The sequence below is a fragment of the Myxine glutinosa genome, chromosome 1 (genome assembly GCF_964187855.1).
Source record: "Myxine glutinosa chromosome 1, kmMyxGlut1.1, whole genome shotgun sequence".
Classification (NCBI taxonomy): domain Eukaryota; kingdom Metazoa; phylum Chordata; class Myxini; order Myxiniformes; family Myxinidae; genus Myxine; species Myxine glutinosa.
In genome coordinates this window covers 111508409-111530121 of record NC_136261.1, presented here as the reverse complement: position 1 = coordinate 111530121, position 21713 = coordinate 111508409, and the positions used below count along the sequence as shown (strand labels likewise).

At 39.3% G+C, this 21713-nt stretch overlaps 1 protein-coding gene across 1 annotated transcript in view; it reads right to left on the bottom strand.

The window, feature by feature from the left end:
* Window positions 1-930, bottom strand: part of LOC137427411 (transcription initiation factor IIA subunit 1) — a 125599-nt gene extending 124669 nt beyond the window's left edge. The window contains exon 1 of the mRNA XM_068116929.2: window positions 800-930. Within this exon, the coding sequence (XP_067973030.2) occupies window positions 800-829 (30 nt within the window). The 5' untranslated portion in view covers window positions 830-930. The remainder of the gene's footprint in view (window positions 1-799) is intronic.
* Between the last annotated feature and the right edge of the window lie 20783 nt (window positions 931-21713).

Below are 21713 nucleotides of genomic sequence, written 5' to 3'. Positions count from 1 at the left end.
AAATTAAAAATGGAGAAAGATTTTGGGGACAGGGCAAATGAGAGATCATAGATGTAATATAAATAAATGATATCCAAGTTGGAGGGAATGCGAGCCAAAAAGACCAATGGTATGCCAAGTCCTGAAAAGAAGGAATCTTTTGAGATTAAAGTCCATCCCCTTGTACACAACGGCACCAAAACGGTGGTTTATGACAGTTTCGACGAAACAACCACCCACATAATTCTAGCACTACCGTAGCAGATCTTCGTTTGGATCGGTTTTCGTTGACAGATTTTAGGAAACGCTTGGTATATTTACTAGCAGAGTACCCCACGGACGATCCCACGGACGATCTAGCAGAGTACCCCACGGACACATCGCTCCTTTTATACAGTTATTTGGGCGGTGTATAGGCAACTGACAGCTCTCTCAATCACTCCCGAAATAAGATTTTTTTTAAACCCGGATTACGTGAATGAAGCAAAAACATGCTTACTATTTATAATTAAAAACACCTCACTGTACTGCAAAAAGTCGGGGAGGTATTTTTAAAAGGATGAAAAGTTGCATAATTATACATTCACAATTCTAAAGGTATAACAATGCGAGTAAATCATAACGTAAACGCAGAATAAGTTGCCTAATCACCCTTTTCCAACCACAGAGAATCCGCAAAGGCCGCATTCATAAATGAAAGAGACGAAAACAAGAACGAAACCGTTATCCAGAGATGGCGTCATTTGCTCGAGACCTGTTCATCACAGCAGTTTGGTTTATAATCGTACATACATGTAACACATATTACAGCACAACTCACCACGGGGTGATAAGACACGTACGATGTCATATCGAAATACCAATGGCACCGGCAGCAATAGCTTATCAACGGGACGTAAGGAGAAGACCCTCGAACACCGCACCCGGAGACCACCTGTGCAGGGATGAAGCGGCGACACCTGTGTAGGGATGAAGCGGCGACACGTGTGCACGGAATTTTCGTTATTTGCACAATTATTACATTATATTAATGAACGAACCACAAGAAAATCACGAGTTCCAGTTATTTGTGGAAATTTTAATCGAACATCGAAAAAAAAAAGGACACGACGAAAGTTAAACAGCATTTACACTTCTTCCTCTTCATTATTACTCACATGCTTGTAATAATAATTGTCAGGTGTGTGTTCAGTATCTGCATGATTGTATCATTCATTCCAAAACAAGGCCGACCGCTCTGTGGTTGCAATCTGTGACACAACATGAATATATTTCGCCTCCCCTGTCCTCTCAACTCACTCATCCTTGCTGTTGAAACTAATAAACAATTTTGTCCAATTTGTCCAATTCATGTCCAATGTCGTCATGATTTGGTTCAATATCAATTACGTTACAAGTCTGTCCCATGTTCCCATATAAATGAATAAGATTAGACAGAGCTGTGTCTGTCCCGTGTTCCCATGTGAATGAATAAGATTAGACAGAGCCGTATCTGTCTTTGGTTCCCATGTGAATGAATAAAATTAGAGAGAGCCGTATCTGTCTTGAGTTCCCATGTGAATGAATAAGATTAGACAGAGCCGTATCTGTCTTGGGTTCCCATGTGAATGAATAAGATTAGACAGAGCCGTATCTGTCTTGGGTTCCAAAGTGAATGAATAAGTTTAGACAGAGCTGTGTCTGTCCCGTGTTCCCATGTGAATGAATAAGATTAGACAAAGCCGTATCTGTCTTGGGTTAGATAAATAGAGCCGTATCTGTCTAGAGCCGTATCTGTCGAGCCGTACCTTGAGCCTTAATAAATAGAGCCGTATCTGTCTTGGGTTCCAATGTGAATGAATAAGATTAGATAGAGCCGTATCTGTCTTAGGTTCCCATGTGAATGAATGAGATTAGACAGAGCCGTATCTGTCTTGGGTTCCCATGTGAATGAATAAGATTAGACAGAGCCGTATCTGTCTTGGGTTCCAATGTGAATGAATAAGATTAGATAGAGCCGTATCTGTCTTGGGTTCCCATGTGAATGAATAAAATTAGACAGAGCCGTATCTGTCTTGGGTTCCCATGTGAATGAATAAGATTAGACAGAGCCGTATCTGTCTTGGGTTCCCATGTGAATGAATGAGATTAGACAGAGCCGTATCTGTCTTGGGTTCCCATTTGAATGAATAAGATTAGACAGAGCCGTATCTGTCTTGGGTTCCCATGTGAATGAATAAAATTAGACAGAGCCGTATCTGTCTTGGGTTCCCATGTGAATGAATAAGATTAGACAGAGCCGTATCTGTCTTGGGTTCCAATGTGAATGAATAAGATTAGATAGCGCCGTATCTGTCTTGGGTTCCAATGTGAATGAATGAGATTAGACAGAGCCGTATCTGTCTTGGGTTCAGATGTGAATGAATAAGATTAGATAGAGCCGTATCTGTCTTGGGTTGTTTTTTTTTTTTGTTTTTTTTTTTGTATACAAGATCGAGGCTCGTGAAAGAGCGAACATTAATCACACAGAAAGACAAACCGACACATAAAACATATAACATCGGGAGCGGTAGACAAGATGGGGAGAGAGGGGGAAGGACACAAACACAACATTTGAGAGCAGGGACCGAGAGACATGGAGACATCGAGAGATCTGAGAGAGGGCGAGGGCTTTGGGGGGGGGGGGGCATGGGAAGGGGGCGGTGGGAGAGGTATAAAACATATGGACACTGCCAGGACTTCCAGGAAAGAAGTTGGAATTTCAAACAAGGTGGATCTGGGGTGAATTAGCGGGGGTAGAAAAGATCAAGGTTTTGGATGGGGGAAGATAAGAGATGGTGGTGAACAGCTGTTTTAAAGACCTGGAGGGAGGAGTGGGATTGAAGGGAGTGAGGGAGTTTGTTCCAGAGGCGGGAGAAAAGAGGAATGAAAGAGTGAAGGTGAGCAGAGAGCCGAGATTTCGGCAGTTTAACCATCAGAGGGTTGCTGGCAGATCTTGTGCGACCTGTAGGAATATTTGGGGGACAGAGCACAGAGAGAGCTGGGGGTGCAAGGCCGGAGAGGAGTCGGTAGAAGACAGAAAGACCACCTACCTGCCTGCGGTGAGTGAGTGAAAGGCCCTCAGAGATAGCTTCATCGCGGGAGATTCCAATAATTCTGAAAGCTTTGGTTTCAACAGCGTGAAGCCGAGCTAGGTGTGAGGCAGGAGCACCGGCCCATAGGGGAGAACAGTATTCCATTGAGCTGCAGATGAAAGCCTTGTATGTGGTGAGGAGCTCAGGTGTGCCGAGGAAGGACTTCGCACGACGGAGGATGCCCAGTCGGCGACTGGCTTTGGAGGCCAGCTTGGAAATGTGGTTTTCCCAAGAAAGATCATGGCAGATAGTGAGACCCAAAAGCTTGAGCGACAGAACTTCTTGGAGAGGATTGTTGAGAAAGTAGATGGGAGGGTTTTCCAGTCGGTCCTTTCGGAGAGACATAGTAAGAGTGTGAGATTTGTCAGGATTGAAAGACATGTACCACTTGTTTGACCAGTCTGTGATTTTGTCCAGGTCTGCAGAGAGTTAGGAGGCAGCAGACTGCCGATCTGAGGGATGAGGAATGGAGCGGCAGATAGTGGAGTCATCAGCAAAGAGATAGAGAGGATTTTCGAGAGAGTCAGAGACATCATTGATGAAGACCAGAAAAAGCACGGGGCCCAGAACACTGCCTTGGGGAACTCCAGCCTGAACAGGAAGAGGAGATGAGAGAAACCCATTCAGGGCCACACGTTGACCACGACTAGAGAGGAAGTCCGCCAGCCATGCGTGGAGATTTCCATGGATACCAAAGGAGGAGAGTTTGGTGAGCAGAGCGGGGTGCCAGACCGTGTCGAAGGCACGTGATATGTCGAGGGAGACAGCTCTAATTTCCTGTTTGGCATTGAGGACCTCCATCCATTGTTGAGACAGCAGAAGCAGCATGTCCAGAGTAGAGTGACCTGGTCTGAAACCAAATTGATGATCAGAGATCAAGCCATTGGAGAAGAGGAAAGATTTCATATCCGAAGCAATGATGGATTCCATGACTTTGCTGATAATTGGGAGAAGGCTGATTGGTCTGTAGTTGCTAGGATCTGTTTTTGCACCTTTTTTGTGCAAAGCGGTGATGTTGGCTGATTTCCAAGCAGATGGCAGTTGACCTTGAGCAAAAGAGAGGGTGAAGAGAACAGAGAGAGGGTGAGATAGAGCAGCAGAGCAGGATTTTAGGACCCGTGGGCTGATGCCGTCGGGTCCAGTTGCAGAATCAGAGTCGAGGGTTGACAGAAACTTTTCCACCTTGTCAGGAGGAAAGGACACGGAGTCCAGGAGCAGCAGGGTACGACTGGGTATGGTGGGTACAGAGAGGGATGGGTTTGGGACACAAGATTTAGAGGCAAACACAGAGTTGAGGCATTCAGCTTTTTCACGTGCGGAGTCAGCTGTGTAGCCGTTTGAGGTAAGGGAGGGGATGGAGGGGGAACAAACACCAGAAACGGATTTGACCAGACGCCACCAGGATTTGGAAGAGGGAGACAGATAAGAGAGTTCGGTCTTGAGAACGGAGAGATATTGTTTCCTGGCTCTCCTGAGGGTGGACACACACTTGTTTCGGGCTTTGTGAAAGGAAATGAGATTTCCTTCAGTTGGATTTGCTTTCCAGGAGACGAAGGCAAGTTGTTTCTGGGCAACAGCCTCACCACAAGATTCCGTGTACCATGGACGGGAGGAAGGGTATGACAACTGAAGACGAGATGGGATAAATCTGTGCATGAGAGAGAGCAATTTACTTTGGAAGAATTCCCAGGATGAGTTGTTGTCAGAGGTGGTAGAGATGGGAGACCAGTCCAGATGATTGATGGCTGCTTGAAGACAGTGCCAGTTGGCCTGAGTGAAATGCCAGACTCGTCGACGCTGAGCAGGCTCCCTGAGGATGGTCAGAGAGATGTCCACTTTAACAAGGACATGATCAGATGATCCGATCGGAGCAGAAGAAGAGCAGCAGACATTTTCAGGGAAGTTAGTCATAACCAAGTCCAGAAGAGAAGATGTTCCGTTGACTGAGATCCGGGTCGGGAAATTGACAGATTGTGTCAGTCCCAGTGAGTCGCAGAAGTCCTTTGCTGAAGAGCCATGGCTGGTGAGAGAGGTACCCACACCCAGCCAACTGGCATGGTGACAATTGAAATCACCACATATGAGGAAGAGAGAGTTGGGATGAGTAGATAGAAGTTGGTCCATATCATCAGACAGCGAGATGTAGATGGAGTCATCACTGTTTGGTGGACGGTACAACACACATATGAACAAGAGGTGGGAGTGAAGGGGAAGCCGTAGCCAGAGGTATTCCTGGGGGTGAGGTGGAGAGAGTGCAGTGCAGGGCGAGTGAGGAAGAGAGTTTTTGATAAAGATAGCAACCCCGCCTCCAGGACGAGGCTCAGGTCTATCATACCGGAGGAGGGAGTAGCCCGGGAGAGATACTATGGAATCAGAGACATCATAAAGGAGGAAAGTTTCTGTTACGCAGATCACGTCTGGTTTGACAGAAGCAACCTGTATGGAGAGATCAGTTAAGTTTGAACGAAGGCCCCGGATGTTTGAGGTCCATACCGTTAATGAAGAGGAAGGGGGAGCATCAGATACAGAACAGGGGGGAGGAGGGGTAGGGTAAGATGTGGAAGAGGTGGAAGAGATAGGGAGAGCTGTTGAAGGTGTGTCAGAGATTTCAGAATAGCTCGGAGAAAGGGAAGGATGGGGCGGACAAAAGGTTTGATGGTGATTGGGTGAGCCACAATGAGGTGTTATTTGAGGAGGGGGAAGAGCGAGGCAGAAGGTTGGGGGAGATGGAGGTGAGAGTTTGAAGGGGAAAGAAGCGGGGAGGACGCTTTGAGGAGGGGGAGTGAGAGGGGGGAAATTGAGAAGCAATGAGGGTGGGGAGATTTGAAGGGGAGGGGTGAGGGGGGAGTTTGGGAGGGAAGGGACAAGGGGAGGGATTTGAAAGGGATGGGATATGGAGGAGATTTGGAGGGGAGGGGTGAGGCAGGAGTCTAGGAGGGGAGGGGCGAGGGGGCGTCTTGGCGGGGAGGGGTGAGGGGGTAGTTTAGGAGGGAGGGGGCAGTTTAGGAGGGAGGGGGCAAGGGGGGAGATTTGAAAGGGATGGGTGATGGGGAAGATTTGGAGGGGAGGGGTGATGGGGAAGATTTGGAGGGGAGGGGTTATGGGGAAGATTTGGAGGGGAGGGGTGAGATTGGATTTTTGAAAGTGTACGATTTATGGGAAACGAACATTTATTGCAAAATGAGTTTCTTGTGACCTTCGAGTTAAAAATACGTTTAAGGACGCTGGATGGAGGATGGAGTGCAGGAGAGTTTAGGGAATGTAGAAAAAAGGCACTATAGGAGATGGATATTTTTTTTGGGATGAATTGATTTGGTGAGCAAGTCGAAAGCAGCCTTTTAAAGAAGAAGAAGAAAAAGGTGTTATAAAATATGACGGAATACATAACTTGAGGGGAAAGTGTAAACATTGAAGGTTAATGAGTGAAAACTATCTGGGGAAATGGGGGAGAAACACGTGGTCGAAGAACGAACGAACGAATAAGAATGAATAAACGAATGAGAACAGAGAAGGAAATTTTTTTTTTTTTTTTTTTTTTTTTTTGAGTTGAGATTTACACAAGGAAGTAGGCTATGGGTGAAAAGACTGGGAATACAGAGAACGAAAGTTATTGGATCACAAACGACGGACCGCTGAGAGAAAAACAAAGCCTCAAGGTTGTACAGTGCACACTGTACAAGGCCTCAAGACACGACACGGCAAACAGACGATCAATTTATGAAAGATAAACACCGAGAAACAACCAAAGTTGCACACAATAACTTCACACACCGAAAGATAAATACAGTTTCGACAAAATACAATTGTGAACAGACTTAACTTCGAAAAACGTGGAGACCGTGTGGAGCTTCGAAAATCCCTCCCACCGTCTCCGAGATCTCGCGAGATCCCAATGAGAGACTCCGAGATCTCGCGAGTTTCCATGTGAATGAATAAGTTTAGACAGAGCCGTATCTGTCTTGGGTTCCCTTGTGAATGAATAAGATTAGACAGAGCCGTATCTGTCTTGGGTTCCCATGTGAATGAATAAAATTAGACAGAGCCGTATCTGTCTTGGGTTCCCATGTGAATGAATAAGATTAGACAGAGCCGTATCTGTCTTGGGTTCCCATGTGAATGAATAAGATTAGACAGAGCCGTATCTGTCTTGGGTTCCAAAGTGAATGAATAAAATTAGACAGAGCCGTATCTGTCTTGGGTTCCAATGTGAATGAATGACATTAGACAGAGCCGTATCTGTCTTGGGTTCCCATGTGAATGAATAAGATTAGATAGAGCCGTATCCGTCTTGGGTTCCAATGTGAATGAATAAGATTAGATAGAGCCGTATCTGTCTTGGGTTCCCATGTGAAGGAATAAGATTAGACAAAGCCGTATCTGTCTTGGGTTAGATAAATAGAGCCGTATCTGTCTAGAGCCGTATCTGTCTAGAGCCGTACCTTGAGCCTTAATAAATAGAGCCGTATCTGTCTTGGGTTCAAATGTGAATGAATAAGATTAGACAGAGCCGTATCTGTCTTGGGTTCCAATGTGAATGAATAAGATTAGATAGAGCCATATCTGTCTTGGGTTCCAATGTGAATGAATGCGATTAGATAGAGCCGTATCTGTCTTGGGTTCCCATGTGAATGAATAAAACTAGACAGAGCCGTATCTGTTTTGGGTTCCAATGTGAATGAATAAGATTAGACAGAGCCGAACTGTCTTGGACTCCAATGTGAATGAATAAGATTAGATAGAGCCATATCTGTCTTGGGTTCCAATGTGAATGAATGCGATTAGATAGAGCCGTATCTGTCTTGGGTTCCCATGTGAATGAATAAAACTAGACAGAGCCGTATCTGTCTTGGGTTCCAATGTGAATGAATGAGATTAGATAGAGCTGTATTTGTCTTGGCTTCCAATGTGAATGAATAAATTAGATAGAGCCATATCTGTCTTGGGTTCCAATGTGAATGAATGCGATTAGATAGAGCCGTATCTGTCTTGGGTTCCCATGTGAATGAATAAAACTAGACAGAGCCGTATCTGTCTTGGGTTCCAATGTGAATGAATGAGATTAGATAGAGCCGTATCTGTCTTGGATTCCAATGTGAATGAATAAAATTAGACAGAGCCGTATCTATCTTGGGTTCCAATGTGAATGAATAAGATTAGATAGAGCCATATCTGTCTTGGGTTCCAATGTGAATGAATGCGATTAGATAGAGCCGTATCTGTCTTGGGTTCCCATGTGAATGAATAAAACTAGACAGAGCCATATCTGTTTTGGGTTCCAATGTGAATGAATAAGATTAGACAGAGCCGTATCTGTCTTGGGTTCCCATGTGAATGAATAAGATTAGACAGAGCCGTATCTGTCTTGGGTTCCAAAGTGAATGAATAAGATTAGACAAAGCCGTATCTGTCTTGGGTTAGATAAACAGAGCCGTATCTGTCTAGAGCCGTATCTGTCTAGAGCCGTACCTTGAGCCTTAATAAATAGAGCCGTATCTGTCTTGGGTTCCAATGTGAATGAATAAGATTAGACAGAGCCGTATCTGTCTTGGGTTCAGATGTGAATGAATAAGATTAGATAGAGCCGTATCTGTCTTGGGTTTCCATGTGAATGAATAAGTTTAGACAGAGCCGTATCTGTCTTGGGTTCCCTTGTGAATGAAAAAGATGAGACAGAGCCGTATCTGTCTTGGGTTCCCATGTGAATGAATAAAATTAGACAGAGCCGTATCTGTCTTTGGTTCCCATGTGAATGAATAAGATTAGACAGAGCCGTATCTGTCTTGGGTTCCAAAGTGAATGAATAAAATTAGACAGAGCCGTATCTGTCTTGGGTTCCAATGTGAATGAATGAGATTAGACAGAGCCGTATCTGTCTTGGGTTCTCATGTGAATGAATAAGATTAGATAGAGCCGTGTCCGTCTTGGGTTCCAATGTGAATGAATAAGATTAGATAGAGCCGTATCTGTCTTGGATTCCAATGTGAATGAATAAGATTAGATAGAGCCATATCTATCTTGGGTTCCAATGTGAATGAATAAGATTAGATAGAGCCATATCTGTCTTGGGTTCCAATGTGAATGAATGCGATTAGATAGAGCCGTATCTGTCTTGGGTTCCCATGTGAATGAATAAAACTAGGCAGAGCCGTATCTGTTTTTGGGTTCCAATGTGAATGAATAAGATTAGACAGAGGCGTATCTGTCTTGGGTTCCAATGTGAATGAATAAGATTAGACAGAGCCGTATCTGTCTTGGGTTCCAATGTGAATGAATAAGATTAGACAGAGCCGTTTCTGTCTTGGGTTCCAATGTGAATGAATAAAATTAGACAGAGCCGTATCTGTTTTGGGTTCCAATGTGAATGAATAAGATTAGACAGAGCCGTATCTGTCTTGGGTTCCAATGTGAATAAATAAGATTAGACAGAGCCGTATTTGTCTTGGGTTCCAATGTGAATGAATAACATTACATGGAGCCGTATTTGTCTTGGGTTCCAATGTGAATGAATAAAATTAGACAGAGCCTTATCTGCTTGGGTTCCCATGTGAATGAATGAGATTAGATAGAGCCATTTCTGTCCCCTATTCCAATGTGAATAAATAAGATTTGACAGAGCCGTATATGTCTTGGGTTCCAAGGTGAATGAATAGAACTAGACAGAGCCGTATCTGTTTTGGGTTCCAATGTGAATGAATAAGATTAGACAGAGCCGTATCTGTCTTGGGTTCCAATGTGAATGAATGAGATTAGACAGAGCCGTATCTGTCTTGGGTTCCAATGTGAATGAATAACATTACATGGAGCCGTATTTGTCTTGGGTTCCAATGTGAATGAATAACATTACATGGAGCCGTATTTGTCTTGGGTTCCAATGTGAATGAATAAGATTAGATAGAGCCATATCTGTCTTGGGTTCCATGTGAATGAATGCGATTAGATAGAGCCGTATCTGTCTTGGGTTCCCATGTGAATGAATAGAACTAGACAGAGCCGTATCTGTTTTGGGTTCCAATGTGAATGAATAAGATTAGACAGAGCCGTATCTGTCTTGGGTTCCAATGTGAATGAATGAGATTAGACAGAGCCGTATCTGTCTTGGGTTCCAATGTGAATGAATAACATTACATGGAGCCGTATTTGTCTTGGGTTCCCATGTGAATGAATGAGATTAGATAGAGCCATTTCTGTCCCCTATTCCAATGTGAATAAATAAGATTTGACAGAGCCGTGTTTGTCTTGGGTTTCAATGTGAATGAATAAGATTAGACAGAGCCGTGTTTGTCTTGGGTTTCAATGTGAATGAATAAGATTAGACAGAGCCGTATCTGTCTTGGGTTTCAATGTGAATGAATAAGATTAGACAGAGCCGTAGCTGTCTGGGGTTCCAATGTAACTGAATAAGTTTAGACAGAGCCGTATCTGTCTTGGGTTTCAATGTGAATGAATAAGAATAGACAGAGCCATATCTGTCTGGGGTGCCAATGTGAATGAATAAGATTAGACAGAGCCGTGTTTGTCTTGGGTTTCAATGTGAATGAATAAGATTAGACAGAGCCGTATCTGTCTTGGGTTTCAATGTGAATGAATAAGATTAGACAGAGCCGTGTTTGTCTTGGGTTCCAATGTAACTGAATAAGTTTAGACAGAGCCGTATCTGTCTTGAGTTTCAATGTGAATGAATAAGAATAGACAGAGCCATATCTGTCTGGGGTGCCAATGTGAATGAATAAGATTAGACAGAGCCGTGTTTGTCTTGGGTTTCAATGTGAATGAATAAGATTAGACAGAGTCGTATCTGTCTTGGGTTTCAATGTGAATGAATAAGATTAGACAGAGCCGTATCTGTCTGGGGTGCCAATGTAACTGAATAAGTTTAGACAGAGCCGTATCTGTCTTGGGTTTCAATGTGAATGAATAAGAATAGACAGAGCCGTGTTTGTCTTGGGTTTCAATGTGAATGAATAAGATTAGACAGAGCCGTATCTGTCTTGGGTTTCAATGTGAATGAATAAGATTAGACAGAGCCGTATCTGTCTGGGGTTCCAATGTAACTGAATAAGTTTAGACAGAGCCGTATCTGTCTTGGGTTTCAATGTGAATGAATAAGAATAGACAGAGCCGTATCTGTCTGGGGTGCCAATGTAACCGAGTAAGTTTAGACAGAGCCGTATTTGTCTTGGGTTCCCATGTGAATGAATAAGATTAGACAGAGCCATATTTGTCTTGGTTTCCCATGTGAATGAATAAGATTAGAGCCGTATCTGTCTTGGGTTTCAATGTGAATGAATAAGATTAGACAGAGCCGTATATGTCTTGGGTTCCAAGGTGAATGAATGACATTAGACAGAGCCGAATCTGTCTTGGGTTCCAATGTGAATGAATGAGATTAGATAGAGCCGTATCTGTCTTGGGGTCCAATGTGAATGAATAAGATGATACAGAGCAGTATATGTCTTGGGTTCCAAGGTGAATGAATGACATTAGATAGAGCCGTATCTGTCTTGGGTTCCAAGGTGAATGAATGACATTAGATAGAGCCGTATATGTCTTGGGTTCCAAGGTGAATGAATGACATTAGATAGAGCCGTATCTGTCTTGGGTTCCAATGTGAATGAATAAGATTAGACAGAGCCGTATCTGTCTTGGGTTCCAATGTGAATGAATAAGATTAGATAGAGCCATATCTGTCTTGGGGTCCAATGTGAATGAATAAGATTAGATAGAGCCATATCTGTCTTGGGTTCCATGTGAATGAATGCGATTAGATAGAGCCGTATCTGTCTTGGGTTCCCATGTGAATGAATAAAACTAGACAGAGCCGTATCTGTTTTGGGTTCCAATGTGAATGAATGAGATTAGACAGAGCCGTATCTGTCTTGGGTTCCAATGTGAATGAATAAGATTAGACAGAGCCGTATCTGTCTTGGGTTCCAATGTGAATAAATAAGATTTGACAGAGCCGTATTTGTCTTGGGTTCCAATGTGAATGAATAACATTACATGGAGCCGTATTTGTCTTGGGTTCCAATGTGAATGAATAAAATTAGACAGAGCCTTATCTGCTTGGGTTCCCCTGTGAATGAATGAGATTAGATAGAGCCATTTCTGTCCCCTATTCCAATGTGAATAAATAAGATTTGACAGACCCGTGTTTGTCTTGGGTTCCAATGTGAATGAATAAGATTAGACAGAGCCGTATCTGTCTTGGGTTTCAATGTGAATGAATAAGATTAGACAGAGCCGTATCTGTCTGGGGTTCCAATGTAACTGAATAAGTTTAGACAGAGCCGTATCTGTCTTGGGTTTCAATGTGAATGAATAAGAATAGACAGAGCCGTATCTGTCTGGGGTTCCAATGTAACTGAATAAGTTTAGACAGAGCCGTATCTGTCTGGGGTTCCAATGTAACCGAGTAAGTTTAGACAGAGCCGTATTTGTCTTGGGTTCCCATGTGAATGAATAAGATTAGACAGAGCCATATTTGTCTTGGTTTCCCATGTGAATGAATAGGATTAGAGCCGTATCTGTCTTGGGTTTCAATGTGAATGAATAAGATTAGACAGAGCCGTATCTGTCTTGGGTTCCAATGTCAATGAATGAGATTAGGCAGAGCCGTATCTGTCTTGGGTTCCAATGTGAATGAATAAGATTAGACAGAGCCGTATCTGTCTTGGGTTCCAATGTCAATGAATGAGATTAGACAGAGCCGTATCTGTCTTGGGTTCCAATGTGAATGAATAATATTAGACAGAGCCGTATTTGTCTTGGGTTCCCATGTGAATGAATAAGATTAGACAGAGCCATATTTGTCTTGGTTTCCCATGTGAATGAATAAGATTAGAGCCGTATCTGTCTTGGGTTTCAATGTGAATGAATAAGATTAGACAGAGCCGTATCTGTCTGGGGTTCCAATGTAACTGAATAAGTTTAGACAGAGCCGTATCTGTCTTGGGTTCCAATGTGAATGAATGAGATTAGACAGAGCCGTATCTGTCTTGGGTTCCAATGTGAATGAATAAGATTAGACAGAGCCGTATCTGTCTTGGGTTCCAATGTGAATGAATAATATTAGACAGAGCCGCATCTGTCTTAGGTTCCAATGTGAATGAATAAGATTAGACAGAGCAGTAGAGGGAAAATGTTGCTTCTGGACCACCTCTAATTTTACATGTAAGTGAATGGTGAAAAAGGGGAAAAACTTTCTGACCGGCTGTCCCACCATAAAATTGTGCACCCTTATTTCTCCCCCACTGAGACATGATCAAGTCTAGCCAGTTTAATATCTATCAAATCAAACCCCCAATTGACCCACTGACTGACTGACCCACTTATTATATATCCTCATCCACTTTATCTTCTCCTTGCTTCACCCTATATCAATATTTTCTCTCCCCCCCCCTTGTCTTAAACAGAAAGAGATTCAGAACCTAAAGACATCTGGTGAAGCTGCCTTTGGCTTATGCTGGGAAGAAACTGAATATACACCTCAAGAAAAATGTTTTAATAATATAAAGATTTTAATGTTTTCAATATTGTATGATTATATTTGCTTTGCCTACAATTATTTAATTCTTAATTATAAAAAGAGAATAAAGGAAAAAAAGAATGGGAAGTGCGCCCCTGCCAATGACCCTCCACCCCCCTTGTCTCACCCCTCCCCTCCCCGTGTGTGTGTGGGGAAGGTGGGGGTGGGATGAGGGGGGTGGACGGTCAAGGGTGGGGGTGCACAAAGGGGTGGGGGATGATGGGTGTGGTCTGTGTGGGCGTGGTCGGCGTGGGCGTGGTCTGTGTGGGCGTGGTTTGTGTGGGCGTGGTTTGTGTGGGCATGGTCTGTGTGGGTGTGGTTTGTGTGGGCGTGGTTTATGGAATGAGTGAATTTTTTTTCTTCTAATTAAATAATTGAGCTGTGTGTGGGGAATTAATTAACTAATCTTGGCAGGGGATGTGTAATGTATGAATGTGGTTTGTGTGAATGTGTTTTTTTTTTGGTGTGGATGTGGTTTGTGTGAATGTGGTTATTTCAACTTTGTCTTCTGCAATTCTTATGAATAAAATGAACCTAAAATCTCTTCTCCATATAAATCATACAATTTATAAGTCCAAGGAACTGTATCCATTACATCAACAATTTCAAAAAGCTCAGTGGTCCATCTCTTTGTATAACCTTTCTCAAAATGGCTTTTCCATCTGTATATTCTTACAATATCACCAACTTTAAACTTGGGTTTTCTCAAATTAATCTCCTTTTCATATTCTAATTTTGTAAATGATTCTGCCGGTTTTGATTTTGTTTGTGAATGAACTGTATTATTGTAATTATCTACAATATTTTGAATTAAAGATACCCACTGTTGAGAACCGAGTTGTGTGAATTCTTTATATAATCTATCTTTCAAAGTGCGATTAAAACACTCAATAACAACTGCCTTTCCTTCATTAAAGGTGCTGTATAATTTAATACCCTTCCCCTTAAGAAATTTCATAAATATTTTGTTATAGAACTCTGTTCCCTCATCAGTGCATAACTTCTTTGGTTTCCTTTTGCTTTTCCTAAATATTCCACTGAAAGCTAACATAAGAGTATTACCCATTTTGTTTTTCAAAGGAACAACCCAAGCATACGTATCTACACCTCAAATCAATAACGGCTAAAGCATACTTATACCCCTTATCATTCTTTAGTTTGATTAAATCAGCGGACCAAATGTGGTTGGTGCCTTTAGAATATACCTTCCTTCATTTAAACTTTGTGATTATAGGTTTATGCAATTCATCAGCCAAAAGCTCCTCAGTATTGATAATATCATTAGAGCTTAATAGTTTTTTGAGGGTGAATAACCAAGACCAAGTTTCAATTTAGCACTTATCAATTTTTCACAATAAACCGATCAACTTTCTCTCTCAATGTTGGATTTCGTATCAAAGACAAATTATACAACATTTCTCTGTCTGCTTCATGTTTTTCATCCAATGTAGTGGTATTCCCATAATCAATATCATGCTTCATACACACTTCATCAACCCTATTTAGAGGTTTAGACCAAGGTTTAGGATTGTCAGCCTCATCTAATCTTTTATCCAAGTTTGTTCCTGGACCACAGAAAGAATACCCTGGAAGGTGTAATTCCCCTGGAATTCCAGTTGTTGTAAATTTGCTCCCTGACAAAAACTTTTGTATATCTCCCCCACTTTTATGCTTAGAAATGAATTGACACCTTTTAGAGCCACACACTAAACATATTCCCTTTTCATAAACTCTATTATTTTTACCTTTAACATACGATATATTTTTGGTATTAGTTTTCTTTTTACACTTAACACAATAACTCATTTATTTATCAGAAAAATTCCGACAGAGTATCAAAACCTTTTTGGTTTTCAACATATACATTTCTATCTTGTTTTTCAAAACATAAAGAATCCTGAGGAATGCCTTCACTCTCTCCTCCATTTATTTACAAATAAAACTAACTAAAGTCAATAACACCAACATCATCAACCACATAACTTTTCCTTCTTCTTCTTCTTTATCCCCACTTTCTCGTTTAAATCTCCTCCCTGAAAGTGAAGACATTGACGTCGTTATTCTTGAAAATAATATTTCCATTAGACTTTTCATTTCTTTATTTTCCTTCTCAGTGCGTTGAGTTTGATTTATTTGTTTTAATACCTTCAATCTTTTATTAATCTCACTGATTTCCATCTTTTTATATTTTTCCTCCCTCTCTCTTTCCTCCCTCTCCTCCTTCTCCTTTTTCTCCCTTTCCCCTTCTCCTTTTTCTCTCTTTCTTCCCTCTCATCCTTCTCCTTTTTCTCCCTTTCCTCCTTCTCACTCTCTTCCTTCTCTCTTTTCTCTCTTTCCTCCTTCTCTTCTTCAACTCCTTCCTCATCCCTTGCTGCCCTTGAGTTTGCACCCCAAAGAATATCATACATATACTCATCTGGATTTTGAGATATTCTTGTATCTATAATAATAATTTAAAACATTTTATATTTTATAATTTGGATATTATTATCCATAATTATTTTTCTCATAATAGGATACCAATAAGATTTGTTGATGATTTCTAAAAGAGTTTTATATTTCATAACTTTGAGAAGTTCATTTTTATTTAATATTTTAATCAAATCTCCATTTGTGGGTTTAGCAATATCAGTATAAGGCCAGTTTTTAATTACAAAATTTCCATGTATATGTTCCAATTCATAAGGTATGTAAAACCGAGCACCCTTTTCTTGTAGGTATCCCTGAATACAAAAATTATAATTCTCTTGTAGTCTTCTTCCTGCCATTTATGTATCAGAAATATATGTGAGATTAATATTATGACAGGTAATACCACCCCATCTTCCCACTACCAAATCGGTTTGTATTCCTCGGCTTTCAATATTTATCTCATTACCTTCCTTCTTTGTCATAGAAACTATTGTTTTGCTGTCATATAATTTTCTATTCTTGAAATCATGTATTTGTTGTTTGCTAATTGTACTTCCACATGACTCCTTATCCTCACCAAGCAGGTAATATTATTCTTTATGACATTGATTTAAATCATGTAAATCTTGTAGGTTTATTGAAAAGGACCAATTATACCATAAATCAGGAATTTCATACCCCCACTTATCTATTCACATATTAACTATATGTCCTTCTTTAAAAAATTCAATTGTAAGCAGATAGTTACATTTAATGAGGAAAGGTGTATGGTCTGTATAACCAGGTGTTGTGGTTGTAAATTTTACTTGTTTAACAAAACGTGCTTTTTTCTCTTGGAATATATATTGCGATAAATCACTTAATCTCACCAAGTCATTCACGTCAGTAGGACCTGGATAATTGATTAATTTATAAGTATTCTTCATATTAATATTTTTACTTATACTATATTTTTGTCGTTCAGCCTGTGCCTTTGTATAATAATTTGATAAATCAACATCTAACTCTTGAGATACCCCAAAGGTTGAACCATCTTTCCCAACATAAGTCATTTATACTAGATTAAAAATAATATCATAAAAATTTTCATTATTGTTGAGTTGAAATAATACATATAAACATAATTGACCACAACATTTTGAATTTAATTATTGGACTTGAAATATTTGATAAACACCACTCTCTAAGAAATCCAGTACTTCAAGAGGAGGTGGAAGACCATAAATATCAAAATAATATTTATCCTGACTATTATAAATACAAACCCAATGAGAACCATTCTGTGTGTCTAAATTCATAATAATATTCTTTGTATTCTTATTTATATGTATTAATTCATCTCTCATACAAATAACCACATTATCAATTTTTAGTGTTTTACAATACTTAGCTAGTTCTATATTTGACGTTGTATTCTTTCCAAATTGTTTAAACCATTTATCCATTTATTTATGAGAAAGATACAATCCATTACCCCCGTTTAGTTAGTTTAACACCCGCTTGAGCGATAGAGGAAAGCATATCTACAACCAACAATCTAGCTTTATCAGGTAGGCTTTCAAGTTTTTGAGCAAAATCCACAATTACACCATTTCCACTAATTTGTTTCTCCAACTCTCTTGTAGGTTTATTATGATTGTTTATTATGATCATTTAAATCTCCTCCCTGAAAGAGAAGACATTATGATGAGTGTAGTTTTTGAGCAAAATCCACAATTACACCATTTCCACTAATTTGTTTCTCCAACTCTTTGTTGTGCCTTTCCAACTCCTTTTGAGCTTGTAGTTGAGCCTTCCTTTCATTAGCAGTTTTTACCGCAGCTGAAATAACTCCCGTAAAGGCTCCTGTCGCACTTAAACCCGCAAATAAAGGAATTAGAAACGGGAGAAATCCTCCGCTCGTTTCTTTTATTAAATACTTTTTCAACATAGGTTTTGATATTTTATTTTTAAGATGACCAGTGTCGTTCAAAGTTTTCACCTGTTCTCTCGTAAGTAAAACATCAATTCTAATGGCTCCTTTTCTCTGAATTGCATTAACGTTAATCATACAAGGCTTTTGCTCTTAATACAAGATGATAGTTTATTAAGATTAACCTGATTAACATACACCCCCACTTTACTACTCATGTATTTATTAGAAAAAACTATGTAAGATTAATCATTACACCATTATCCGTATTGATCTGCAATTCCGTTTCTTCCAAAAGCAAACAATATGTATCAACTTCTTCACTCTCCCCTCTTTCAATGTATAGAGAAGTATCTACTCTATTGGACTTTATAGTTTCCTTTTGAGCACACAAGTCAATTGCGTAAATTGTATAACGTTTTTGAAACACAACCATATCCAAAACGGGTTCATTATTACCATTACTTTCACATACCCTTTGATAAGATTTGTAGGCTTCTGCGTAATCATTTTTTTCCCAATCAATTTCCAATCTCTCTCGCGGATAAAATCTTCCATCCAAAGAAACTCGAAGTTGTTTCACCTTGGCATTATCACTCAAAGCATTATTCTTATCAGTAGCAGTATCTCCATCTGGTTTCTTAAAAAATAAGCCAAAGGTATCGTGGCTTTCATTCTAGAACACCCAAATTCCACGTGTAGGTCGTTTAATTCAGTTTAACGTGTTGACATCTTCTTTTAAGGTATGATACACTTAGCAGTTTCTTTGAGTTAAGTCTTCTATTCAACATCTCTTCTGTTTTAAGATTAGGAGTATATTCACTGATATACCAACACAAGTCATTAATTTAAATTTATTATTATCACCAAAACCATTAGCAACACCAAAAAGCATTCTATTTTCATTATCGTTCCTTTGTAGTTGAAATCTAATTTTAAGTCCGCACAGAACTTTATCATAATCACAGAATCCAAATATACCCTTAAAGGGAACGGCTACGGTAAAACCATTCACTGGTTTTGTATCATCGTTATACATTGCCTTTCTTTGATTATAACCAGGGTCAGTGTTTGTTCCTGTAGCCATATCAGGGATAAAACCTTCAACAGAACCTTTACCCATTCTATCACTAAAGGAATACAGCGTAAATTTCATCATTTCAGATGTCGCATATACATAATCAACTGCTTCAACTTCTTGTGTTCCAATATACAAACGAACACTATCAAACATTTTGAGAAGAAATCATTTACGAGTGTAGCGTTTGTGTTATTTGCAGCTTTAGTGAATGAAAATTTACACAACAAGAAACTATCGGCTGGATTCAAATAAGTTTGTTGATTATTTATTTCAAAACTTTTTGTTCCGTTTGTATTCCAATCTGTTCCTGTAATAGCATTTACCTTCGAGTAGTCTTCCTTTTTAGTAGAGTTTGAGATGATAATGGTATCATCCAAATCATAGATACTATCAATCGCTTCCATATTTGTATTTATTTAGTAAAAAAAATGTTAAAACTTTTGAAACCCCGACCCAAGTATTTGGATTATTTTTGACGTTCTTGAGGAGACAATTGAGTTTTACCTTTCTTAATTTCTTTGATAGCTTGTAATTTATGAGACTCTTTTTGAGCATCTTTTATATTCTTTATAGCACTCGCTACGTTTCCCACGGCAGAAGCGGTTGAACCTATCAAGTCCTTATGTGTAAGAATTGTTGAACCTATACCCATTAGAGTATCAATTATCCCATCTCCTTTCTTTCTAAATTGTTCTCCTACACCTCGTTGTCTCTTCGGTTTATAATATCCTCTACCAAGATACATACCTTTACCCTCACGATATGGTAAAAGGAAGATACCTTCCCCATCTTTTTTAATTGTTATATATTTTCTCAACTCGTGTTTCCTCACAATAACCATTATTTATTTCTTAGAAAACTTCACGAAGATGAATTCTGATGGATATAATTTCTCCATTAAACGAAATCATCCGATTATCTTGATCAGTTATCCTAAAATTTACTCTATAAATGGTTTTTCCTGACACAGGTAAATAGATAAGATTTTTTGGTTCCATATTGAATTTATAACCAATCGGGGTTGAGTATGCGCTGAATGAAAATATTGTATTTGTTCTTATTCCATCGTTATAGGCACCATCAATCAAATCACAATGAATTAATACTGAATTTATACCAGAGGATATTTGAATGACATTATCACTGTAAAACGTCCTGTTATTTTCAATCTTTTTTGAGGAGAAACCCAATAACTCTCTAAATGATTTATCAATTGTGAAATCCACTTTGTAATTATTTTTAAGTCTAATAGTTGATTTTGAAGTATGTTTTTGAATATCTATTACAATATTTTTTAGTTCATCACCTTGTTCTTTCATAAGGGGAGAGACTTCAGATGATATTTGAGCAATCTCATAAGCCCCAGGTGGAACTGTAATGGTTTTGTATCCATTCCCTGGATTATAGGTAAACTTGTTGTTTTCATCTGTGATATTAAAAAGGGTATTGTAAGTTTCCATAGACAATAGCGATGCCTCATATTCTTTTGAAGGTCGCTGGTCACTCATTGTGAAATTAAAACTCAGGATTGTGCTTTTCATTCTTATTTAATATTGGTTAAAATATCTTTGTATTGACATTTATTAATTATTTTCATATTCGTTAACTGGTAAAAAATGGCTGATGCTTCATTAAAACAATTGTTGTTTCCTGCCTTCTAACTTCCCAACAGCAACAGTAGTCTATTAACTAATTGTGATGGATCACTCGGAAGAAAACTAACGCCACTACCTGAACCTAGATTACTTAAAGCCTCAGTAATGTGTTTCTCCTTTTCATTCCTCTTTTTTCTCCCAGCAACATGAACCCTATAATCAAGTGAGTTTAGTAAATCAATATATATATACTCTATCATCCTCATTTTTCATATGCAATGGCTCATCCAAATAAGATGAATTATAATATCCATCTTTTGTTAGAAGAAACATTAATCTTGGAGTTAATTCAACATTTGGTTGAGTTGAACTCAAAAACATTAATTGATCATTATGTATCAATACCTTTTCTACAACAAGAATGAATACTGCTGGTTCTTCTGTTGGAATGAGACCTGCTATGGTTTTTTAATTCGTTCATGAATATTCATTATTTTGAAGAGCCTTCACAACATAATTGGGAGGTTAATTTGTTTCCTCCAGTTGTTGAAATAGTTCTTCATCATCATATTCAAATTCTGGCATTTGAACATCTTTTATAGCTTCAAGTTCTTGCTCTGTCATTTGACTAAAATCATCTAACATCTGAAGTTTTTTCGGGGGTGTATTCTATCATAGGAAATGCAGAAGAAATCTTTCCTTGGGGAGTTTTTAAAAGCGGTTTAAAAAATTTATCTTGTTTTCTTTCAAACGCTTCTTCACCCGTCAGTTTCTGTCTCCTTTTCTTCTTTATGTCTTCCTGTTGCTTTACAACTTTTGAAACCAACTCTTGATGTTCCCTAAACTATCTTGCACGTTCTTTGTCATCCATTTATTTATTGGAAAATATCATTTAATGAATTGTAAAGGTCAATGAAATTTTTTCCTTTTCTTCGTCATTATAGTAGATGTGTTGAAATAAATCCTTTTCTTTAAATATTTCATCAAATTCTTTATTAACATTAATACGAGTTGTTATTTCTTCTTCACTAATACTTGTATCTATGCTTTTCATACATTTGCGTTGAGTCTCCTCATCGATATCAAAACCAAATGA